The following is a 25,566-nucleotide window of genomic DNA, read 5'->3' on the forward strand; positions in this document are numbered from 1 at the left end:
CCTGGAAGCTGTACGCCGGCTCCCTCAGCCAAGAAAGCGAGATGAGCGCCGCAACCCCAGAGTCGGCCACGACTGGACCTAATGGTCAGGGGTCCCTTTACCTATTCAATGCTGTATGTCGTCCATGGGTCATGATGTGCCAAGGGGGTCGTCCCTGGGCCCCACAGGGTCTCATGCCAACTGCTGGAATGAGGCATAACAGAAGTCTTATTTCGCCAATAGATAATACATTTTTTACACCTTAATTACAGTGCGGGAACGATTGCATTTTGACATCGGGTGATAGGTAGGTGGAGTCACACATCTGATAAACATAGCCATGTGGATGTAAAGATCTGACCCACCCGCCTTCCTGATCCAGTTCTCTCTTCTCAGTGAGCATCATTCTACTCAACTGATTTGCCTCTTGGTAAGCCAAGGTTTTTGCAAAGGTTTTATTTCATTCCTATTCCTCTCCCAACTTAACCGGCAGCCTTCAGGCAGGATCCGCGTGGAGGTCATCTCCCTGAGCCTGCACCCAGACAGCCCACCCATTGCTGATGAGAACATCCAGCAGCTGTACGTGGAGTATCGCTTCCCTGGCCTGCTGCTGGAGGAAACAGAGACCCCCTTCTCTTTGCGGAAGCCCCAAGGAAACCAGGAGATCTACTTCCACTTCAGCAAAGGTGAGGAGGCGTGTGTCTGGTTCCCTTGATGCAGAAGGAAACTGTGATCTAGGGAAAGAAAAACCCATAAACTTGTAAGAGTTGGTATGGTCTACAAGGCTCCCTGCTATATTGCCAAACTTACCGTATGTTTCGCTCCATAAGACGCACCAGACCATAAGACACCCCTAGTTTTTGGAGGAGGAAAACAAGGAAAAAAATATTCTGAATCTCAGAAGCCAGAACAGCAAGAGTGATCGCTGTGCAGCGAAAGCAGCGATCCCGCTTGCTGTTCTGGCTTCTGGGATAGCTGCACAGCCTGCATTCACTCCATAAGACGCACACACATTTCCCCTTACTTTTTAGGAAGGAAAAAGTGAGTCTTATAGAGCAAAAAATACGGTACATGCCTCTAGGCCAGGGTGAGGAATTTCAAGCCTGGGGGCCAAATGTAACCCCCCCCTCCAAGCCACACCCCTTGCTGCCTCTGACTTTGCAATTCTCCTTGGGTATTTTTGCCTGGCTGGAAAATGCCCTTGAACTCGCAGGCTTCTTATCTGCCGGGCTGGAGTTGAGAGAGAAGTGTGCAACTCCTGTAGCAAATGTAAAAAAAATAAAAAATCACACCTCTTGTTCCGCCCACTTTTGTATGTAGCCCCGCCCAGGAGTGAATGTTGCCCTCGGGCAGAGAAAGGGTCTATACCAGTGTTTCCCAAACCTGGGCCTCCAGCTGTGTTTGGACTACAACTCCCATCATCCCTAGCCAGCAGGACCAGTGGTCAGGGAAGATGGGGGTTGTAGTCCAAAGACAGCTGTAGACCCAAGTTTGGGAAACACTCATCTAGTAGCGTGGAACATTTTACAAAAGACCATTGAGGGCCACACTCCATCCAAGATGAACTCTTGGGGGCCACATTATTATGATTAAATTTGTATTCCACCCTATACCCATAGATCTTAGGGGGTTCACAACCCACAGCAGCCCCCATTTCTTCTCCCACCCCCACCACATTAAATTCAGCTGCCCAGTCCTTCTCTAGGTCCTACCACCTGTTTATATCAGAACCTAGTTCCCTCTACTGCTTTCGGATACAATGCTCAATAGCACCATCTAGTGTGCATTTGAAGGGCTCCATGCTAATTTATGCACAACCCTAACTCCCAAGAGTGGGGTGCACAATTCCCTTCCACCACCAAAACCTACCCAATTTTATCCCCACCGTAAAAACGACCCCATGAGGTGTGTTAGACTGCAAAAGAGACCTGCAGAAGGCTACTTTTCTGTGGCTGTTTTAGAACTCGCCTCCCAGCCCACCCCAGATGCAGCCATTATCCCATGCCAGGTCTCACCAACAAAACCACTCTAAGCTGCCTCCCCAGATTCAAAGGCCAGCATCTCCTATCTTCATTTCCATTCTTGCAGATGGCTACACCATTGCACAACGTACGGGGATGGGGCAAGAGTCAGCTAGAATGTGTTATAAGCCACTGGCCGCCCTCCTAAATTTCTCCCCCTGGACCAGTTTGAGGAACCCATGTTCCACAAGGCCTGTTTTCCAGGCATAAGGCAGGATTGAGACCACGGGATGAAGAATTTTAAACCACAGAGCCTAGGACTTGCCAATCAGAAGGTCGGCGGTTCGAATCCCCGCAACGGGGTGAGGTCCCATTGCTCGGTCCCTGCTCCTGCCAACCTAGCAGTTTGAAAGCACATCAAAGTGCAAGTAGATAAATAGGTACCGCTCTGGCGGGAAGGTAAATGGCATTTCTGTGCGCTGCTCTGGTTCTCCAGAAGCGGCTTAGTCATGCTGGCCACATGAGCCGGAAGCTGTATGCCAGCTCCCTCAGCCAATAAAGCGAGATGAGCGCCGCAACCCCAGAGTCAGCCACGACTGGACCTAATGGTCAGTGGTCCTTTATAGCAAAGGACTAATTCCACTGTGGACCTCTCATTCTGGAGAAGGCATATTTTAGTATCGACAGCATGGTTTTTGTTGAACGCGTCTGCTTTTATCTATCTCCCTGCACTCAACATGCCAAGTGCTGTATCAGAGAGCAGCAGCGGCTCCAGTAAATGTCTTCTTGAACCTTCTACTGCAGTGATCAAAGTGGACCCAGACCCAGAGAGCCTTCAGAGGCAGCTGCTCTTTTCTATGCTGGAGGCAGAGGAGCCCCAGCATAATTGGTGAGTATCGTGTTTCCCTTCCCCTGAAACCCCAGGCGACAAAAGAATGAATGATCCCAGTGCCTGTATTCATGGAGCCCTCTTCCTTGACATAGGCTGCAATTTGCAGTGGTGAGCGAACCCCTGCCAGGGACCGGAGGAGAATGCGAAGACGTCGGCTTTGCCTACTTGGACTTGCGGGAGATTCTTCTGACAGGTAGCGATTTGCTGGAGCGAGAACTTGACGGTAAGAAGCTGGCGACTCGTGACAAAACCGAAGCTGTGTCAGAAGGAGCCTTCAAAGCCCTTCCAAGTGATGTCTAACTACAGCTCCCATCAGCACTAGCCACAGATGCTGGGAGTTGCATCCCAACATCTGGAGGGCACCAAGTTTAGGGAAGGCTGGTCTACAACTATGCCAGCTTGCTATGCCACTTGTTCTGGACCCGCCATTTCAAACCAGCCCTAATAGCTGTAATGACAATCTCCTTTGGTTGCTGCATTTTATCGACAGTGGATTGTGCAATATTTAAAAGCCAGCATTTGCAAATCTCCAAATGGGTCCGAACTTCAATGTCTAAAACTCCTGGTAGAGGACAAGGATCTAGAGATCACGATAAGGGTGGCCAAATTCTGTGGGGCTGCCATAAAACTTAGGGAACAAGCTGTTCTACCAAAATTATTAAGGTTTTAAATGACAATTTAAAGTGATCAAGATTTAATATACAGTGGTACCTTGGATTAAGTACTTAATTCGTTCCAGAGGTCGGCTCTTAACCTAAAACTATTCTTAACCTAAAGCACCACTTTAGCTAATGGGGCCTCCCGCTGCTGCCGCACTGCCAGAGCACGATTTCTGTTCTCATCCTGAAGCAAAGTTCTTAACCTGAAGCACTATTTCTGGGTTAGCGGAGTCTGTAACCTGAAGCGTCTGTAACCCGAGGTACCACTGTATATTTTTAACTGCCGCTATATCTGTATTATCTCTATTATACCCAATTGAAATTCAATGCATTCCTGTTGTGTTTTATGATTTTCCTGATATTGTAAGTGAGCCAGAACAGGTCTGTGACCGTAATAATAAAATTCAAATTCACCAGCATTTGCAGGTTCCCTCATGCGCACCCATAATAGGAGTGGGTGCTAGAACCTTAGTCCTTGTAAATGAAGACTGAGACTCTCGTGCTTTCTTCAGTAATAACAGACTCGGTTCCACATCTCTTGCACACACAAAAACTATTTTAACCTTGTCATTCTAGTTATCAGTCCTTTTGATCCCGACGCCAACATTGGGAAGCTGAAAGTGTCCATGGAAGCAGCTTTTGCCCTGAGAGCCATTTACTGGGCAGGCAAAAGGAAGAGCAGTGAGGAATGATAAGCTGAACGGGTGAAGACTGCAGAAACTTAACAGGATTCCATGACCGAAAAGATGCTTTGGGACGTTTGACAGAAGGCAAGGACGAAGCCAACGAATAAACTTTTCCAAATACTTAAAAAAACATTTTTATTGATCAGTTTTTTTCCAAAGTCAAAAATACCGAGAGTGCTAACTGCTACGGGATGGAGGGGGTTGGGGAGAAAGGAATTTTGAAAAAGCCTTTCCCTGCCCTCCCATGGGTGGGTCATGGACTCCCTCCCTTCCCCCCAGGAGAGAAGGGAGGCAGAGGGCAGACAAAGCATTCAACCCCCTACCCCTTGTCCCTAAAACACTTGCTCACTGGAGACCAGACTCTGCAGCCAAGGAAACAGATAAATACAGACAGTGCCTGACGTTTTTGTCTTTTTTAAAAAAGAGAAGAGAAAGCAAGAACCCTTGTCATTCAGTTGCGTTCCCCTGGTCTCCCACCTCTTCAAAAACTCTTGCCCTCTTCTGTGTCACTGTTCCACGGTGGGATTCCTCTACCACCCGGGGGGGGTCTGCTTCAAAAACATGGAACGCAACCACCCTTGCCCCAGCACAAAATACCACAAAAAGTTGCACAGTTCATTTTGCTGAAGTACATGCTCTGGTTGTGGAGTAGATCTCAGGGCAACCTGCGCCTCCCTGCCCCCAATCCATCCGAGAACAAAGACACCGAGAGTCGGGGAAGAGATGTAAGCGGGAATGGAGAGGCCAAGGTTAGGTGACAGAAAAGGGGAGGTGGGAACAGCAGATCACGGACACCAGATTCCTGAGCCTCTCCCCCCCCCCCCACCTTTCCTCCTCGGCAGAGTTTGCGTTTGTGGTTGACGTAACCGCAGGGCCTGGCATTCTCTCGCAGCTGATTGGTCCGTACAAATGGTCAGAGAGAAAAAAGAGAGACTCAAGGAACAAAAGCAAAATACTCCCCAGGGAGACAGAAAAAAAGGGGTGAGGGTGCGTGAGGGAAAGAGGGGAGAAGTTTGTGGGGAGGGGCTGGCTGGCCGCCCCTCGTGCCCTAAACGTTGGCTGCTGGATGAGGCCTTGAAAGCCCAAACCCCCTAAAGATTGGCGGGTGGGAAGGGCTCGCGGTTTACTTCCTCTTCTTCTTGGAGGGGCCCGAGCTTCGGCCGGGGCTGCGACTGTGGGAGCTGCGGTGGTGCCTCGAACTCTGGGACGACGACGACGGGACCTTCCTCTTCCGGCTGATGGTGCGGCTTCGCTCCTCTTCCTCCTCGTATCGGCTCTCGCGGTCAGCTGCAGAGAGACGCAAAGGACAGGACTTGGTGGTGGTGGGAAAAGACGATACCTACATTCCTGTAGTCAACTCATGGCTATTTCTCACAGCTGGGCACATATATTATGAGATACCTGCTGTGCGAGGCTAAGCACCTTTACTAATTTATCGAATCTGTATGCCGCCCTTCATCCGCAGATCACAACATATTAACGAATCACAAAATGCACAGTAAAAGCAACAAGCCAATAACCCACACAACACATTTAAAAGGGCATCGGATGTCACTCAGCCAAAGGTATGGTTAAAGAGGAACGTTTTCACCAGGCACCTAAAGGTATATAGTGAAGGTGGCAGGCGAATCTGTCCAGGGAGAACATTCCACAAATGGGGAGCTGTTGCAGAAAAGGCCTGTTCTTGTGTTGCCATCCTCTGGACCTTTCATGACTGAGGCGCATGAAGAAGGGCTTCAGGGGATGATCTCGGGGTCAGGGTTGGTTCATATGGAGAGAGGCATTTCTGAGGTGTTTATAGGTCAAAGCAAGCATTGTGAATTGGGCCCAGAAACTAACTGGCAGCCAGCGCAGTTGGACCTTTAGAGGACTACACCCTTACAGTCCTACTACAACTCCCATCAGCCCTGAACATTGGCCATCGTGGCTGTGGGAGTCCAACACATCTAGAGAAGCACTGGCTTCCAATCCCCGATACAGCTCCCCCAAGTATTTTTTAGAACTTAAGAAGAGCCTTGCCGTATCAGGTCAAAGGCCCATTCCATATCAGCGTCCTGCTGTCGCAGTGGTCAAGCAGGTGCTGGCGAGAAGCCTGCATTCAGGTCCTGGGTGCAACAGCAGCCTCCCTTGTGGCAGATTCCCCACAAACTGGGGATATATCCTGCCTTTTTTTCTTCCTTTGTGGAACCAAAGGTGGCATACATACTCCTCTCAAGCAGGCAGCCATTCAGACATTGGCCAGAACCAAGGAAGCAGGCCTCATGCACCTCCAGGTCATACCCTGGGACCCATTGTTGCTCCTGTGAACAGCCTTACAAATGCTTAAAGCAGCGAGTCCAGAAGCCTTTGCACCAAGTTGGGCTGAGCAAAGGTTCTCTCACCTTTCCGCGCTTCTTCCTCCAGCTCGTCCCAATCTTTCCCGCTCTCCTCCTCGCTGCCCATGGACTCCTTGGAGTAATCTGCTGAAAGTGGGAGGGGCTCAGAATTAGTTGCCGTGCAGCCAAGGAGGAAGTGGGGTGACGATGGAGACCCTGATAGGGGAGCAACCTGCAGTCCCCCAGGTTTTGCCAGGCTCTGTCTTTGATTTCAGGTTCTCCAGTGATAATAGGATGCAAACAGACCAAGTTAGCGTCACTTAGCACCCACTTAAAGATCAACGGGGACTTTGGGTACCAGGTCAGGCATGAGTGTTCGACTAATTTACAGTATAGTAGGATGCCTGTTTACTCAGATGTAAGACTCACTGGGATCAATGGGATTGGCTCTGTGTACCTGCGGTTAGGTTTGCAGCCTTAAAACAGCTCCGGTTCTATGAGTTTCCAAAGACTTTGTGTTGGCGCGTGTTGCATAAGAGTCAAAGAACAGAGCTACTATTTCAAGACATTTCACAAGGGAAGCACTAAACAGCTCTCCCATGAGATTTCTTAAGCTGGATCTGCAGTCGGTGCCCCTGTTTCAGCACATCACTGATCAAAATGTTTTCATGCACTTAGACACCCTGCGTCAACTTCCTGAGCAATAATGTGAAACTTCTGTTATGCTACAACCCCATGAACAATGCAGGGAAAGGGAGGCAGGCAAGGCAGGGCACAGAGCCCAAGGTTTTAAAAGGAAATGGTGATGCTACTGCTTTTATAAAAATAAAGAAAGCAAAGATGAGTGACTTCCCTTGGAAAGGAAGGATGGCCCACACAATGTGGCTCAGGAGAACTGGCTGTGCAGAAAAGGTTACTGGATATGGGTGCTTGAGCAGAACGTGTTTAAAGAGCAAGAGGAACAGTGAAATGTGGATCCACACACAGGTAGGGAGTCGAAGTGCTGGAGGAAAACAGCCCAGGAATATCCTGAGTACAGGGTGCTTGTGTGTGTGTGTGTGTGCTGGGTGTGCTGAAAAACCAAGACCCAAGGGGAAGCGAGGGCAGCTCTCAGTGGGCCTGTGGCTGGCTGTTTCCCCTCACCAGAGTCCTCTGCCTCAGAGGAATAGTCCTCATCGCTGTCCTCCTCCTCATCTTCATACTCTTCCTCAGAAGGGTTGAAGGTCTCGTCCTCGATCTCGGATTCCGACTCCCCGGCCTCGGCATCACTTCCCTGCGGGAGAAGGAAGAAGAGTCTTAACTACGTTGCTGGAATCCCATGAGTTCCATTCCGCTAACAGAAAGTTTTGGATAGGAATATGAAGTCAAGTTTGTTGGTCCATCCAACTTAGCACTGTCCACCCTGACCGGCTGTGGGTCTCCCAGGTATCAGAGGTGCTTCAGCCCTACCTGGAGATTCCAGGGATCAAAATAGGGACCTTCTGCCTGTACAGCAGATGTTCTACCATGGAGCTACGGTCCTTCCCCTGCATTAGGGTTGCTTTTGTTTTTTGTGGGGATGCAAAAGTTGGGCTAATGCAGGATTCTTTATCCCGACACCCGTTTCCTGTTGCACTAGCTTCTGAGCAGGATTTCCAAAAATCCCCAACTCCCGTACAAACCCGTTTAGCCTTTCGAGAAAAGGTAACAACCTAACAGCTAAAGATGAGGTCTTGTTCCCTGTTTTCTGGCTGCCCCAACATACCTCTCCTTCGGGCTCGAGGAATGACCAGCCCCCTTGCTCAAAGAAGCCTTCTGGGTCGTCCACAATAGTTTTCATGATTTTGGTCCAGTTAAGGGATTGTACTCCTTCTGTGTACTTAATGTCACAAGAGCTGATGTGGGTGGAGAGGGAGGGAAGAGATGAATGCAGAGAGTCAACAGAAAGGTGGGCTCACGTCCACCTTTCAAAATAGCACTAACTCACTCCTGTAGCTACTAACCTGCTTCCAAAACTAGTTCATATGAGGGTGGAGTAAATATTCTCCCATAGCTTTTCACTTATGGCAAGTGGGGAGGGAGGGGGAAGAGGATAGCTGCAGTTCAATTCTGCATTGCTTGAAGAGGCAATGCAGTCTTCAGAGAGGACTCCTGACCCAGCTACTTTTGCAGAGGTAAAAAATGGACATGTTCTAATCTGCAGCTGCTAGCACTGTCTCTTTTGAGCACTTTTTAGGGGTGTGATGAGACAGGAGGGAGCAGAAGGCAATTCCGAGGAGCCTTCCAGCAATAACCTAACAAAGGAATGCTGCCAGCAGGGTGATCCAAGAACATTCCCAACCCCTAACCCTACCCCCCGGGCCACTCACTTGAGCCACTCCTTGATGGGGTCGAGTGAAGCCACAGGAATAGCGTTGATCATTGTGACCTTTTTGCTGTAGTCTTTGTAGACGATGACCATGTCAAAGTTCTTCAGGTGGAACTGCACACGCTCAAAATGTATCAGCTCCACCTCATCCAGTGTCACCACAAATGGAGGCTGGAGGCAGAACAGAGAGGAGGTATTAGCTGTCTAAAATCTCCAAATAATTCAGAGGGACAGAAATGGGCTGGGGTGAGGCAGCTCAATCCACAACCACCTTAAATTTCTGTTCTTGAACCTCCAGTGCTGTTCTGATCTCAACAGACCATGAAGAACAGTAAGCAAATATCACTACAGTGATACCTCTGGATACAAATTTAATTCCGGGGGTCCGTTCTTACCCTGAAACATTCGCACCCAGAGGCGCCTGTTTTGCGCATGCGCGCAGCGGAAACCTTTCCGTTACTTCCGGGTTTGCCGCATGCGTAGCCTGAAGGATATGTATCCAGAGGTGTGTGCAGCTAGAGGTACCACTGTACTGAGAGCACAAAATAATGTCTGCGTAAAAGAGGGATCTCCTTGCCAGACTTTCGTTAGTAGGCCAACATACCCTCCAACGAAGACCAATCTTAAGGCTCATGGTCTCTTCATAAGTTTATTACATTTATATATTGCTTCCCACTATGAAAAGCCCCAAAGTGACTTACAACCAAAGTTAAAATGATAAAGATATCTAAGCCTGTTTTTAAAAAGTCAGAATACAAACACCCAGTCACAGGGACTACCCAAATGCCTGGACAACAAAAATGAAAAACAGCTGAGCCTGAAACCATTTTGATTTCCTAGATCCGTTTCAGTCTCATGCAAGAGGGTCAAAACCATGCCAATTTCTGGTAATTAGAGTTTTCATTTTAAAAGGACTCTGTGGTCGAGAGAAAGTGGAGGATATTCCTCCGCCAGGTGTTCAACTTGTGCTCTCCCCAGTCAAGCACAAGCTCACACTCACCCACTCCGTGCAATTCACCAGGGCGCTGCTGGTTGGTTGGAGCAGGCAGGTGCTTCTGTAGGGGGCGCCGTTGAACCTGCCGCGGTGAATTGGGGGAGAGAGAAGAAGAAGAGTGTGAAGCAGCTAGTGCAGGAGAAACAGCCAATTATCTCAACGTTTGCAACCAAGCCACCCGTTCAAGTAAGGCCTTGAGTGCCTGCGAAGTCAGAATATGAGGGCGTGGAGTTCCTCAGGGACAAAATATGCCCCCAGCAGCTTCTGCTGCCTGATTTAGAAGTTAGGAAAATTCACAAAAATGTGGTGCATTTCCTCCTCGCCACCACTAGTTCCTATTCCTAGCCATAGTGCTTTCCTGGTTCCCTGAGGCAAAAGGCAGGGTGGAAATAAGACTGTGTGTATGCATGCACTCTATACTCCATCTACGTAAGCTGGATATTCCAGTGGCACAATTCCTTGCCCCCTGTGTATTTTCTCCTCGTGTAATTCGTCCCCTGATCCCCAGCCATCCCCTCTCCTACTCAGAAGAATCCTGGAAGCTCGGCTCAAACTATATGTGTTTTATTGTCCTGCAAAACAGAAGTTGCCCTGTCACAGGGGTCCTTACCCCAGCTCCCGGAAGGGCACCTCAAATTCCAGTTCCTCCTTGGTCAGAGACTCCACCTTCTCAATGAAATTCTTGAATGCCGTTTTCAGCTTGTGTCTCATCTCACGCTCCATCTGTGCCAAACAGGATCAATCGGGATCGGCCCCGCAGCCCAGAGTTAGCTCTGCCGGGATCTGATTTCCGCCCCTGCTCCCCCCTTCCCCGGAACAGGGCCACAAGCAGCCCCCTCTCTCACCTGCTCGGCATAGAGGTCGTCGCGGTCGTGCATGTGCTGGTGCTTGCCCAGGTCGGTGGTGATCTCGCCCACCTCCGTATAAAACTGCACATCGGTGTGGCGCTTCTTGCCAAACATGATGGCATTCTGGGGTGCAGGGAGAGAGAACGGAGTTAAGCAGGGCCGGCACATTTGCGCGCGCCACCAGCGAATAAGCGGAATGCTGTTGCAAGGGCCACATAGGTTTTGCACCAATTAAAAGCTAAGGCCAGCATAAGGGATATGTTTGCACTTCTGGGGCAGTTATTTTTCACACTTTATTATGCTTATACTGGCTTGGGAGGAAAAATTTTGAAAATCAGAAAATTAAAGAATTGCAGAGTTGAAAGGGACCACAAGGGTCATCTAAGTCCAACCCCCTGCAATGCAGGATTTTTTTGTCCAACACAGGGCTTGAACCCATGACCCTGAGAGTCTCGTGCTCTACCGACTGAGCTATGTCAAAAGCAGTCGCTCTTCTCTCTTCCTTCTTACACCCCCATCCCAAATAACAGAAGTTTTTATTAGCTATGACTTCATCAAAGCAAGCGACACCTACTACAAGCTTATTTCTAAGCTTCTTTTTACAAGGACACAGGTTTTCTGGGGGAAAGCAATTCTGCAGCGAATCCAAATTCTAGGCGCAAGGAAGGAGACCTGCACCTTTGCTTTGAGTAAGACATTGATGGGGGATGATCCACAACAGCCTGGTATAATAACGCCTCTTAAGTCCTCCTAACTTAAGCTGGATAGCAGGTAAAGGTAAAGGACCCCTGGACGGTTAGGTCCAGTCAAAGGCGACTATGGGGTTGCGGCGCTCATCTGGCTTTCAGGCCAAGGGAGCTGGCGTTTGTCCACAGACAGCTTTCTGGGTCATGTGGCCAGCATGACTAAACCACTTCTGGTGCAACGGAACACCGAGACAGAAACACTGTTTACCTTCCCGCTGCAGCAGTGCCTATTTATCTACTTGCAGTGGCGTGCTTTCGAATTGTTAGGTTGGCATGAGCTGGGACAGAGCAACGGGAGCTCACCCCGTCACAGGGATTCAAACCGCCAACCTTCTGATCGGTGAGCCCAAGAGGATCTGTGGTTTAGACCACAGCACCGCGTCCCTTTTAAGCTGGATAGCTACCTTGAGGTGAAAGTGTAGCACAATGATCATCTCCCCATCGCAGGGCTGAAACACGGCATGCTTGATGTTGTTGTACAGAATGTCCACTTTGTCCCCACGCACCGAGGTGAAGCGGAAACCTGCAAAGAAGGCGTGTCAGAGAAGGAAGCCGCCTGCTCCCAGCTGATGGTTGGGCCGGAGTTGCTGGCATAGTGGGTGCTAATTGCCGCCCGCCCACCCCCAGCACAAGAGGATGTGAAAGAAGCCGATGGGTAGAGCTGGAATGAACCTAGGTATGGGATCATTTGTGAGAGTTTGGCCAAAATCCCTTACAAAAGAGGTCCTCTCAATGAACTCCTCCTGGCCTCAAGGGTATGAACACTTGTCTGCCCCCCAAAGGCAGTTCTAGGCATCCCACAGACTTCTGTACCATTTACGTGGGCCTCCAAAGACCCCTGCATCCTTTTCTGGGCGATGTTGGGGCGGATGTAAAGGTCCTTCAGCTTGGGATTGCTGCGGTTTAGGTTGATCACTAGAGAGTCTTGCTTGACAATTCCCTGGGGAAACAGAAAACAAACAGCCATGTCAGGGCGGAATTCCCACAGAGCTCCACCAACTCCACCCTCGCCCTCCCCAAGAGCCATCTGCCCAACCCAAGGGGTCCTTTCCATCACTGCGGTTTCTCAACAATTCTCCGGAAAGATGTGCAAGGAAGCTCCTGTGTGCCTCACCTCCTTCTCCTTCTCCTCAGCCTCACGGGTTTTGTAGCGCTTCTGAACCTCCTTGATGATGCGGAAGGCGTTCTGGAGGTTGAGAGCTGGCACCATCTGCTCCCCAGGTGTTTTTATATTGGATGCCCGATATGTTCTGGGAGGGGGAAGAAGAGCAGAGTTGTGTGGCTACAACACGCAGGCCCAGTTCCTTTTGGATAGAGGGGGAGCTTTGAGAAGACTCACCCAGAACCTGCTACTGGAAGGGAAGAAAGAATGATGGGACTGAAAAATACAAAACTCTACTGAGGCCTTTTAGATGCGGCTTAGGAGGCAGCCTTATACAGAATCAGACCACAGGCCCAACCTAGCCCACTGACAAGCAGCCGTTTCAGACCCTACCTAGATATACCAGGATCGAGCCTAGGACCCTGTGTAGGCAAATCAGGCGCTCTGACAGCTGAAATGCAGCATGCTCATCAGACAAAGCTAAAGGAAAAGGAAGGTCATTGACCTCCATTACATGAATGGGATAAGCCACTGGGCATGCTCCCAAGACTCACAGCGATGAATCTGCAGAGCAAGACGTACAGACAACCAATCACAAGCCCCGCAAAAATGCAAGAGGTGACTCATAAAGAGGTGTGGGGCTCGCAGGGCAATGAGGCTTCTTGACCAGACCCTGCAGTTGGTGCAGACTATGCAAGAGCGACTCACATTTCTTTAACAAAGGTGGCTTCCGGGTTGGGGAAGATGTTGCCTTCGTTGCGACCCAAAGCACTGCCCGGGCAGTAGAAGTTGATTCTCAGGTAGGTGTAGTCGCCCTCCACTGACATACTGATGTTCTGTAAGGAAGGGGAGGGGGTTTAATTGTTTATTGATTTGAGAATCGCCTTTCACATATATATACCCCCGTCATGCAAAGCCCACTCCTGTCCCTGCCCCAAGCGCCTTTTCTACACACAAATCAGAGTTGCGACGACAACGTTGAGAAGAGTGCCAGTGCATTTTCTTTGGGGAAGGTTCTGTTGGCTGCTAATCCCCATTTCAAAGCCATTTCGTCACCCAACTCAACTGCTGAGCTGGCGACCGGCATTTATCCCAAGATGCAGCAGGCATCGAGGCCCCCAGTTGCTGCAGCTGCCGTACCTTGATGGTGGCGATGTGGAAAGGGGTGGCGATGCCAAAGACAGGCATGATGACCGTCTCATACTTCTTGTCAATGTAGATCTTCATCTCCCGGATGTGAGGCTCCTTTGGCATCAGAGACGGGTTTTTGTAGGAGACGTTCGACTTACGAGCCCTGCAAGGGACCAGAAAGGTGAAGAAACCTGACCCAAGCAGCGGGGGCTTCTAAGCAGCTACTCCTGACCTTGCCAGAAGGTAGCCACTTTACAAGCAACGGAAGCCCGCATCGCTTCTACTCACTTCTGGATCTGCTGCTCCCCCTTTTGTTCTGTCAGCCTCCTCCGGGCTTCTTCGTTTAGCTGGGCAGCCAGCTCCTTCTGGTGTGCCCGACGCTTCTCCTCAGCTGTCAGTTCATTCTGGACCGGAGGAAGGAAGACAGCAAGTCTATTATTTGCCCACATACCATTTGCCAGAAACGCCCCTCTTCAAGCTGAACACAGGCAGCTTCCCTCCTTGAGGCAGCCTGAAGACCTTTTCTCAGCCCTTGAATACTTAACCCAACCCCCCACCCATCCACTCAAGCCTTCTATACCCGAGTTCTTTCTGGCAGCAGAGCTGCCCTGGAACCACGGCCAAGCAGTATTCCCTCCGTATCGTCTTCTTCCTCCTCCTCCTCTTCATCCTCTTTCTAGAATAAAAAAGCAGAACTTAGAAACTATACCCACATAAACACATACACTTGTTTTGCCTTCCTCAAGCTAGGCTTTCGTTCCCAAACTTAATCCACAATATCCTTGTTCATAAATTTCCTTCAAAATGTTTTATTTAGCAGTTAAAAACAAAAAGAAATTACAACACTGGACGCCTCTTTTTGTTCTAAATTGCCTACATGTTATTTTCATGCTCAAAACAAAACCACGTCCTCGACAATGAGGGTTAGAAGCTTAAGAGAACTTATCAGGACTTCAAATTACCAATAGGTAACAACTCTGCTCCTGCTCTCATCACAAGTTTTTCAAAAGTATCATGCTTTTTCCTGACCATACCACAGAGAAAAGCACACGTCAAGTGCCTAAGACTTGCCCCAGGACTTACCTTGAGTAAAATACTGACATTCTTGACCTTCTTCTTGACAGAAGTCAGGAGAGTAGCTGGACCATCCTGGAGGAGAAACAACAACAGTATCATCACAGACGATGTGAGCATAGAGCTCCCCGCCATCCTGGATGTTTAGGTGAGGGAGATGTACTCAGGGGCTTAGAATCTAAATATTGGTCACCTGCAGATGGGGCGCAGAGTGCAAGGAGAAACAGAGCAAGTCAGCTGGAACTCTGGGAATGAACAGGGGGCAAATGAGGCAGGATGTCCCCAAAATTAAGGCATTTGCAGATGATCTGGTGGTAACAATTGAAGAACCAACAACTACTGCTAAAGAAGTAATAGAGGAAATGGACAAGTTTGGAGAAGTGGCAGGTTTCAAATTAAATAAGAAAAAGACGAAAATGATCGTGAAGAATATGGACCAAAGTGCAATTGAAATAATGCAACAGCAAATTGAAATAGAGGCGGTTAAAAAGGTGAAATATTTAGGAATATGGTTAACTTCAAATAATATAGATTTATTCAAGAACGACTATGAACCGGTGTGGAGTGCAATAAGAAAGGACCTGGAGGTGTGGGGAAGAATGTAACTATCATTTTGGGGAAGAATATCTACAATTAAGATGAACGTGTTGCCAAGAATGTTATTTCTATTTCAGACTATTACTATTATCAAGGGGGTCAGACTTTTTAAAGAATGGCAAAGAGCAATTTCAAGGTATATATGGCAGGGCAAAAAGCCGAGAATTCAATTTAAATTATTAACAGATGCAAGAGAAAGAGGAGGCTTTGCCCTGCCTGATTTGAAATTATACTATGAGGCATCATGCCTTTGCTGGTTGAAAGAATGGATAAAATTAGACAATAAGGAACTGTTGGACTTAGAAGGATATGATAATAGATTTGGATGGCACGCGTATTTGTGGAGGGATAAAAAGAAAGTGCATAAAGGTTTTGAGAACCACATCTTCCGAGGCCCCTTAATGAAGTATGGGATAGGTATAAAAACCTATTAGAACCTAGAGTACCACACTGGTTATCCCCTCTAGAAGTCATGAGTGTAAAGAAAACTAATATGAGAGGCAATTGGGCCACATATGGCCAACTGCTATTTAAAGAGGGAGGAAAATGGAAAATGAAACCATATGAACAGGTTAAAAAACATGTATACGATTGGCTACATTATTATCAAACAAATGAAATGTTCAGGAAAGATGTGAAAGAATGTGGTTATACAGATAAAGACTCAATATTCCAGTCAGAAATAGTAAATAAGGAATCTAAAACTCTGTCTAAAATGTATAAGTTGTTATTAGAGTGGAATCTGAAAGACGAGGAAGTCAAGTCGGTAATGATACATTGGGCCAGAGACTTTGGTTATAATATCCAATTTGAAGATTGGGAAAGATTATGGAAGGAAAACTTAAAATTTACAGCATGTATGACACTAAAAGAAAATGTTATGAAAATGTTTTATAGGTGGTATATAACACCGGTAAAACTAGCGAAAATGTATAAGACATGCAATAAGTGTTGGAAATGTAAAGAAAAAGAAGGTTCATTCTATCACATGTGGTGGGAATGCAAGAAAGTGAAAGGCTTCTGGGAAATGATATATAATGAATTGAAAAAGATTTTAAAATATACTTTTACAAAGAAGCCAGAAGTCTTTCTGTTAGGTATTTTAGGAAAGGAGATTAAGAGAAAGGACAATAAGTTTTTCCAATATGCAGTGACAGCTGCAAGGGTGTTGCTGGCTCAGAAATGGAAACAACAGGAAATACCGACAATGGAAGACTGGAGATTGAAGTTGTTAGACTATGCCGAGTTGGATAAGATGACTGGGAAGATCAGATACTTAAGAGACCAAAAGTTTACAGAGGACTGGGGAAAATTTGTTGAATATCTGGAGAGTATAAGTGAGGGCCAAATAACGCTAGAGGGTTTTAAAAGAGCACTGTGAAAATGTGAGAGGTATTGTTAAAAGGGAGTAGAGGAAAAAGATTCAAATAATGACAATATGAACAAAGGAAATGCGTAAATTAATAATGACTACGAAAGATTTGCGGAAAAGCTGAAGGAAGTCTAAAAGAAAGATTTGGGAAAATTTGGATGTGAAAACAATGTATGTTTTGTTTTGTTTTTGTTGTAAATTAATAAAAAATATTTTTTTAAAAAAAAAAAAGAGACAGGATGTCCCAAGCTATGTATGTCTGGTAGGACTCCATTGACTCTTTGTTTATAGCTGAGAAAGGTGTGCCCAGCCCCTATGCAACTTCCTTTCTCAGCTAAGTAAGAGTGCAGGGAACTGGGAAAGAGCAAAGTCTGGGAGAAGAATGAACAGAAAGGGGGTTGGGTGGGGTTGCTGATAATGCTCTCACAGTGCAGGCCTACTGAGAGCATTGAAGGGACAAAGCCTTCTTTTCAAAGGCAGAAACAGAACTGAATGTAGGAGGCGTCTTCTCCTTGGATGAGACGTCACACTTTCTGAAGGTCTTGCTCCCTCTTGTCCACTGTGGTCTCTCCACCATGACTCACATTCTTCCCACCTCCCCATCCTTCTTCGTGCCCCTCGTACCTCTTCCACCAGCACCGTGTCCCCGATGAACAATGCGTACGTTTTCTCCTCCGGCTTCTTTCCTTCTTTGTTGGTGAGGTCTGAGAACCCTACGTTGAGGCTGAAAACCATTCCTGCATCAGACAGAACACAGCTTCAGAGGAGAGCGAGCCTCCGCAAATCTTTTCACGAGCAGAACCGAGCTACTCACTTCCAAAACGTAAATGAACTTTGGGTGGTATATATACGAATGAACTAATTAAGCAGGACATCCTTGCCGCTGTGTTCCTGCTCTACAATCCTTTCTTTTTAAGTCGGGAGGAGGGACGTTCTCACCTTTTTTGAGCCGATACTGGTTTTTGCTATTGATCACGAGCGAACTCTCTCTGAACTCGATGCCCATGGCAAACCTGGGAAAGAAGAGCAGGGAAAACACTGAACCCTCCAATCAAACCACTCATGAGCCTGTAAACTGGCAGGAAGGATGCCTCTGTTCCAACGGAGAGCCTTTTTTTACCCCAAGTTCTTGGTGATTTTGCTCAAGAGCTCTGGCTTTTGCTTCTTCACCATATCCATGACAGCAGCGTAGACCTCACACAGCTTTACACCTAGGATAGGCAGAGAGGGAGGAGGAAGTTAAGGAGGGAAAGAGCAAGCTGGGTCCTACTTGAAAAATAAATGCTTCAACAGGTTTTGCCCCCTGCCCTGCCCCAGCCTACTCCAACCATCACTCACACCCAAACAGTAAAAAGGTAAAGGACCCCTGGATGGTTAAGTCTAGTCAAAGGCAACTATGGGGTTGTGGCGCTCATCTCGCTTTCAGGCCGAGGAGGCCAGCGTTTGTCCACAGACAGCTTTTGGTTCATGTGGCCAGCATGACTAAACCGCTTCTGGCACAATGGAACACAGTGATGGAAACCAGAGCACATGGAAACACCGTTTACTTTTACCTTCCCACTGCAGCGGTACCTGTTTATCTACTTGCACTGACATGCTCTCAAACTGACATGCACAAGCTGGGACAGAGCAACAGGAGCTCACTCCTTCTCGGGGATTCGAACCACCGACCTTCTTATCGGCAAGCCCAAGAGGCTCAGTGGTTTAGACCACAGTGCCACCCGCATCCCTTCACGCCCAAGCACCCCATTTCTGCCACTCACCATGCCGCAGTTCTTTGAGCATCTCCTCCTGCAACTGCAGCAGGAAGGTGTAGTTGTCCTGGGTGTCCTGGGGCGGGTCAACCATGAGTGTGCGTACCAGGTTGGAGCAGTAGGATTTGTAGCGGATGCCCATGGCACAAGTCACGGTACCAAAATGCATGTAGCCCTTCTCACTGGGGACAAAGAGCAGATAGCTATATGGAGAGGCCAACTGGCAAGCCACACACAGGCAGCTTCAAACACAAACAATTGGCACTCCCATGCAGAACATTTGCCTCCAACAGATCTCATCCTTTATTTAATTAGGAAAAAAAGATCCACATATGCTGCTCTGAGCTTCCTGGAGGATGATGGGATAAAAATGTACTGAAAGAGATACAGAAGAGTGGCAAACTGGAATCTATTAAGTTTCAGCATCCTCTACTGTCCTGTTTCTTAATATATATTACCATAAAAATGCCAAAGGAAAGGAGGCTGCATGACCAGAGGTTTTAGGATACAATCCTAAGTAAGCTGCATTTGAATGGAAACCAGTACAATAAAATCAAACCACTGCTAACCAACTAAGAGCGCCCGCTCATTCAGGAAGTGCATGAATTACAAACCGGGAAACATTTTTCCTTGGCGATCTGAAAACAGTTTGCACTACCCCCATGGAGATTTGCCTACCTGACAACGCTAAACTTGAGGTTGTAATTTCCTCCACTCTGGATAATGGGAGGGTAGCACATTTCCACAGTGGAGGGATCAGCTCCGGACAGGTATTTTTTCTCCTCGATGGCCTTCTCTACAGACTCTGCCAACTTGCTGTGCCGCACTTTCTGCCGGAGGACAGAGAGGATTCAGAGGTCAGTAGAAACTTGAGGATTTGGGGGGGGGTAGGGGCTCAAGTGCCTAAAGGAGAATTATAATCCCAGAGGGTTGACACACATACACAGCCATCACAAGACCAACACTCCAGATTTCCCAATTCTTTTGCTGAAGAGGGTCATGCATCTAGGGCACTACAGCAAGGTGGTTTCTCTAGTGGATTTCTCTTCTCTGACTCTTAAAGATGTATTTCCACTGACCATTAAGACAAAAAGAGAGCATGCATACACAGCCTGTATACCGCAACCCTCTCTCTTCTCCCAAGGCAGCATGGCTATCCTAGCAATAAGTCCCATCTTAAATGGACCAGGAGAGACAGGGAGAATGTGCTGGTGTCAAAATGCCCAGTATGCAGTAGGAGGAAGCAGCAAATAGGCCTGGCAGCCAGAGGCCAAACTGCTTGTGAAAACCCACTGATCCAAGAGAGAAGATGGGCCAAAGTCAGAGGTGGTGGCCCTGTGGCCCTTTAGATGTTATTGGACTACACCTCCCATCACCCTGACCATGCTGGGTGGAATTGATGCGAACTGAGGAGTTCACAACCTCTGGATTCCCAACAGGTTTCTCATCCCCAGCCTAGGTAAAATAGCCCACCTGCCCCACTTTACTCAGGGCCTATATGTAATGCCAGCCTAGAGAGCATTATCCTTCTATCCAAGCTAAGATTTCAAACTCACGGACAGGCTCCTTCCTCACCTCATCAGCATCTACTATCTCCATGACACGCTCCTTCAAGAACTTGGTGAAGACCTCTGAAGTGATGGCGGCTGCTTTGCGCATCAGGGTGAGCTCCCCGTCCTCTTTGACGGCAATCGTGTAGGCCACCACCGCACTGATGTCCACCTGCACCAGGTCAGAGGAGGATCAGCAAGAGCAGCATTCAACCCACCTTCCTAAACCCACACGCCGGAGCTGGTGCTCCTCACCTTCTCAAAGCCTTCCTTGCTGAGAGCATCATTCCAGCTGTTCATGAAGTCCCCGGGGAACTTGTCCTTGCTAAAGATCCCAATGCGTTTGCCATTCTTGCTGCCCTTTAGGGCTTCTATCATCTTGTCAAAGTTCCCCTTGTTGCTTTCATTCTGGAGTCGGGAGAACAAAGAGGAAACAGGGGGGAGTGTTAGCAGTTTCTACACATTTCAGCCCCAAAGCTCTCTCCTTCCATATTACCTGCAACTCTGGACAGGGCTAAACAGAGGCCCACTCACCTTCTCCCGCACAAGCAATGTGATAGCCGGCACCCCGTTGGTGCTTTCATTGCTCTTGCTGTTTGCAATCTGCTTGAGAAACTCCACTTTCTTCTTGCTGGCCATGAAGAGGATCTTGTCCTCGCAGAAAACCATGATCGTGTCGGTGAGTTCGTAGCCAAACAGCCATGTCTGCAAGGGAAAGGGGATTCCAAGAGGAGCAAAGATACTCTTTTCTTTTCTGCCTAATAGTTATGTCACTTTGAGGCAGGAGCACGCCTCACCCCCGCTCACCTGCAAGGCAGTGGACTTGGCATAGACAATCTCTTCATCTACTCCAACTGAGACCACAATAGCATCAATGGTGGCATATTCGTCTTCTCCTTTCTGCAAGAGAACAAAGCCTCATATAGTGCTGTGCATACGAATTTGTACTAAACCCAGCCCAAGTGAATTTCGTCTCTCAGCTGTTGTCACATGAGAAGGATCTGATCTCCTCCCAACAACAGTAGTAGATTACAATTCCTAAGAAGAAACAAGACAGAAAAATGGGAAACAGCTGACCATTGTCTTCTGACAATGGAGCAGTTTCCAGCTTTAGCACCTTGTTATTTCCCTAGATCCTTCCCCCAACAGTCACCAAACACCGTTACTTCTTCGGCACAGCCTTTTCTACCCCCACAGCTACTCTGGGGAAAATGTCACCAGTAATTCTGCTTTTGTCATTTCATTACGTATGTGAATCTCTTACAGAAGCTACACCAAATAAAGCATATGCCTTATCACAGTAGAACACTTCCTGAAGGACTACCGCCTGAACTCGGAGAATGGGACCTGCAACAAAGTATTGTAGTATTGAGTGCTGTCATTCAGGATTCCAGCCATTCTTGTCCCCTCCTCCTATCCCTGCTCCCACTTTTCGTACTTCTGAAAACCATTAGGGCTGCCCAAGCCAGCACAAGCCTCAGACTTGTGCGTGGGTAGTTCTTTTTGGCCACATAAGCAAGAGCATGCACATCAGAAATGGGAGAACCAATGATAACTATATATTGAATTATAACACAATATTCCCTAACCTGTTGCTCTCCAGATGCTTAAGACAGCAACTCCAATCACCCTCAGTCATCATGCTCAATGGTCAAGGATAATGGGAGCCTAACCTCCAAACATCTGGAGGGAACCAGGCTGAGGAGGGTTGTTATAAGGGGTAACACCATTTTGCTGTTTGGGTCCTGAATGTTCTTCTGAGAAAGGTAAAGAAATGCACCGTGAACCAAATTTCCTTGTCCCGGCACCAAAAGGAAAGCTTTCAACAGCTAGGCACGCTGTCTCAAAAAGACAGAGAGTATTATCAAATGCAGGAGAAATCCCACTACCAAGATACGACACAGCATCCAGGAGGGAGGTGAAGACAGGAAGTGAATGGAGAAGCTTGCTACTAGTATTTTGGATCAACATCCCTGGGAACAATCTGCAATCTAAAGCTGGAATGTCCAACTACTCCCAGCTCATAAAAGAATTCCACGTCAACAGGCAAGCAGGAATAGTGCTCTCTGTCAAGACTTTCTCCCTTCAGCTGGAAAGATTCCATCACTCTCTGTAATTTGGCATCATACCAAATTTGACTAGTCCAACAAACTACAAATAAGAGCTACATATAAAGAATTTTGTACAGCTGAAAGCCACGTCCACTGTTTGATCTGCTGCTTATTGCCTTTCCTCCAAAAGTTCCTGCTTCCTCCCCAAATGTATCCTATGATTATTCACTAACCCCTGCCATTGCCCCAGTATTGATTATTGCTACCAACTTTTCTGAGTTGCCCCAATGGCAGGTTGGAAGGGCAATCTTATATTTTGCTGCCCCTTTCTAGAACAGCCCCGGCACCATACTGTTGTTACATTTGATATTATGCTATTGTTTTATTATTCCTGTTACTATGGAATTGTTCTTGTGATGATTGATCTTGATGTGTACTGCTGTTCTTCTTGCTAAGCTACTTTGGGCACAATTTTTGGGAAAGACAGCATACAAATAGTGAGGATACTAGGAAATCTGGCTCATAAGTTTTGGCTACCTGTGTCCTACATGATAGCTTGCAAGGTGTTTCTCCTGTGAAGCTTCCAATCGCTGTGATTGGGTTTCACCTGCTGCACAGGCAATTTCTCCAAAACAGCCTAGAAGTGCTCTTCCGGGGACTCTATAAATTGACCCACATGGACCCGTTTGGCATTTCTATGTCCTGGAAGCAATGAATCCTACTTTTCATTTTAGGATGGTGAGAGTGGTAAAATAACAGGAACTGGGGGATAGGAAGAAATTCAACACTGTTATCGTTGCAAATTCTGCGTCAAAATGCAGCATCTCCACCCTGGGCACTCTTGCATTTTTGTCCAAAACAGCTGCAAGAGATTCTCCAACACTAGCTTGGTATCTTCTGCCAGTGTTACAAAAACGATTTGCAAGTTACATGCTGGTCACATGGAGCTAGATAGAAAATACGCACACTGCTACCTCCTGCAACTAATGTATTTTCAATGGAGTCGCTTAATGCTGATTAGCGGCCCATTAACATGCACTGCCCAACCACACTCACAATCAGGATAGCAGAAGGCGATGAGCAAAACAACAGCTGCAATCTGCACGGTCATATACAAGGACACAATCACATGGTGAGTTAACAGGCAACGCAGCAATAGAATGGCATATTGGAAAAGTAGCAAAACGTGTATAGTAAGCCCTCACATTACACACATGCACAGGGGGGTAGTTATGATCAGGAAATGCTGCCTAAAGCCAAAATTGCACATACTGTAGTCACTATATATTTGGTGCAATGACAGATGGGATTGCCAGTTTTTTCTCCCTTTGGACAGCTGCCCCCTTTCTAACTTTTTTATTTGGTTTGCCAAGCACGTAAATCTGAGTAAGATCATTGCACATTCAACTAAAGCCATACATTGGGATGGGGAAGCGGCAACCCTTCAGATGCTGTTGGACAACAGCTGTCATCATCCTTGATGATTGGCCATACCAGTTGAGGCTGATCTAGGAACCAACATTTGGATGGCTACAAGTTTCCACTCCTCCTGCTATACAGGATTATCCTTTACAATGAAAGCTGCTTTTACAATGCAGAACAAGAAATCTTACATTATGTACAAACAAATTGGAATTACTGGATATGTTAACATGACAGAGAGGGGAGACTGCAAAAGAAATGCAAAAATGTGACAACAGAGCAGAAGGAAGTGGACTTTTTTTAAAAAAAAATGGTTTTATGGCAACATTGAGAGGATTATTAGTAAGATAGACACTACTAGTGTCTCTAGGCAAATCACTCCCTCAGTTAAAGACAGCAGCCACATTTGGACAAAAGCAGCGTTTCTGAGCACTATCCCTGACCAAACCGGGGGTGGGAGGGGAGCCACTCGTGAGAGAATATTAAAGAGAAATGGCATTTGACAAACCGTAGAGGGGAAAGGAGGGAGGGGGACACACCATGAGATGCCAAGGAAGCGGGGCAAAGGAAGGCAACGGAAATGCAAATATGTATTTTTAAGCTTTTTCTCGCTCCCCGCCCCCTTTCTTTACCGGGCACCTTGGAACTTTTGCAAAGGTGGAATACCGGCGCCTTTATTTATTTATTTATTTAGCTTAAAAGCGCGTGCAAGATAGGAATCCATCCCTCCTGCTTCCTTGGCGTCCATGGGGCACAAGGGGAGGGTCCGGTCCCTCTTTCATCCCCCCCACCCCACCGGAGGTATGTGGTGGTGGGGAGGGGAAGGGGGGGTCCCTCAGTCGCCCCAGCCTCCCGCCCCCCTCGCTCTCTCCCTCCGCCCCACCCCCGCCGCCCTCACCTGCCAGTTGCTGTAGAGGCGCTTGACGCGGCGGTAGTAGGCCTCGCGGTCCAGACTCAGCGCCATGGAAGCGGCTCCTCCGCGCCCTCCGCAAGCCCCGCCTCCTCGCACGCTCGCGCCCCGCCGCCGCGACCTCCCCGACCCCGGAAGTGAACGCTTATCTCGGCCAACCCCCGCGGACCCTTCCCTCCCGCGGACCTTTGACCCAGGACGCAACTTCCTGTTGTTGCTTATTTATCGTATCGTTTAATGTTATTATTTATTTATGTTTATTGTTTATTTATTTATTTAAAAACAACAACAGAGGGCGTCGTAAATAAAACCTGTGTGCTCATATCTAAATATGAGCAATATTGGTTTTACACCTAATAATAGCTTTGTATTTTTTTAAAAAAATATATTAAATAAATTATATCTATAAACTGTGTAACAGCAGCAATGTTGACCTAATTGCTCCGTCACAGGGTTTCCTCCCCATCCTCCCCCACACACTTTAAAGTGGGGCAGCCGCGCATGCGCCTCGCTTCAGCCCCGCCCCCCACCCAACGTCGCGCGCCTGCCTCAAGGAAGCGCGCGAGTCTTTACGCCGTCACGTGAGCAGGGCCCGCCTGCCTTGACTCAGGGAGCTCTGGCGGCGTTCTTCGCAGATTTCGCGCCCTCCGGCGCCAACCGGGCACGTGACCAAGGGAGCTGCTCGCTCCCTCCCTCAGCCCCTCTATCTTAGTAGCGGCGGTCGCGTGAGCCTGTCCCAAGCCCCGCCTACGTTGCTCCTCTAGATCCCTTAGAGATAAGGATAAAAAGTGACACATCTGCTTTAACTTCCGAGCTCGATATGACTTCCCCAACCTTCCTTCCTACTTACAGGTGCATTGTGGAATAATGCCACAGAGATCTTGATTTTTTTTATTTTAAAAAAGTAACTAAAAGCATGAAAGGGGAAAGGCCCATTGTTATGTACTGAAGTTCTCACCCCGGGCCAGCAGGGGGATACTGTAGATAGTTTTCACTCAGGTCCACATATGCAAATAAGGAATTGAAAGTGACGTTCAGTGAATGGATAGTTACAGAAAGTTGTTACTGTTGCCTTGTAGTTGAGCTCTATATAAGTAGGTTGGCTGAACCCTTCAGCCCAGTTCTGTTCTGGCCTGTGAATAAATAAGAGCTGTCTGAAGAATCGCTGTGTCGCCT

At 47.7% G+C, this 25,566-nt stretch overlaps 2 protein-coding genes across 3 annotated transcripts in view; one reads left to right on the top strand and one right to left on the bottom strand.

Annotated features, from left to right (window-relative positions):
* The window catches only part of RPGRIP1 (RPGR interacting protein 1), a 63,485-nt gene extending 59,178 nt beyond the window's left edge, over nt 1–4,307 (top strand). The window contains exons 24-27 of the mRNA XM_083410052.1: nt 473–665; nt 2,745–2,829; nt 2,925–3,055; nt 4,068–4,307. Coding sequence (XP_083266178.1) covers nt 473–665; nt 2,745–2,829; nt 2,925–3,055; nt 4,068–4,183 — 525 coding nt within the window. The 3' untranslated portion in view covers nt 4,184–4,307. The remainder of the gene's footprint in view (nt 1–472; nt 666–2,744; nt 2,830–2,924; nt 3,056–4,067) is intronic.
* SUPT16H (SPT16 homolog, facilitates chromatin remodeling subunit) lies at nt 4,296–25,152 on the bottom strand. Of its 2 annotated transcripts, none has more exons than XM_083410112.1 (26): nt 24,379–25,152; nt 20,815–20,907; nt 20,542–20,712; nt 20,263–20,415; nt 20,033–20,179; nt 19,136–19,287; nt 18,467–18,639; nt 17,824–17,914; nt 17,643–17,716; nt 17,328–17,440; nt 14,744–14,809; nt 14,241–14,336; nt 13,949–14,064; nt 13,670–13,823; nt 13,238–13,365; nt 12,542–12,677; nt 12,241–12,367; nt 11,832–11,950; nt 10,679–10,804; nt 10,444–10,556; nt 9,840–9,915; nt 8,841–9,010; nt 8,237–8,366; nt 7,636–7,765; nt 6,559–6,639; nt 4,296–5,464 (listed from the first exon to the last, which is right to left on the bottom strand). In XM_083410112.1, the coding sequence occupies exons 1-26, from the start codon at nt 24,442–24,444 to the stop codon at nt 5,301–5,303; spliced, it is 3,165 nt and encodes a 1,054-aa protein (XP_083266238.1). In that variant the 5' UTR covers nt 24,445–25,152; the 3' UTR covers nt 4,296–5,300. The 2 variants fall into 2 exon arrangements, with proteins under 2 accessions (XP_083266238.1, XP_083266239.1); XM_083410113.1 differs by having other exon boundaries at nt 6,559–6,636; nt 24,379–25,117.
* Between the last annotated feature and the right edge of the window lie 414 nt (nt 25,153–25,566).

Source organism: Podarcis tiliguerta (genome assembly GCF_965153285.1).
Source record: "Podarcis tiliguerta genome assembly, chromosome: 13".
Lineage (NCBI taxonomy): Eukaryota > Metazoa > Chordata > Lepidosauria > Squamata > Lacertidae > Podarcis > Podarcis tiliguerta.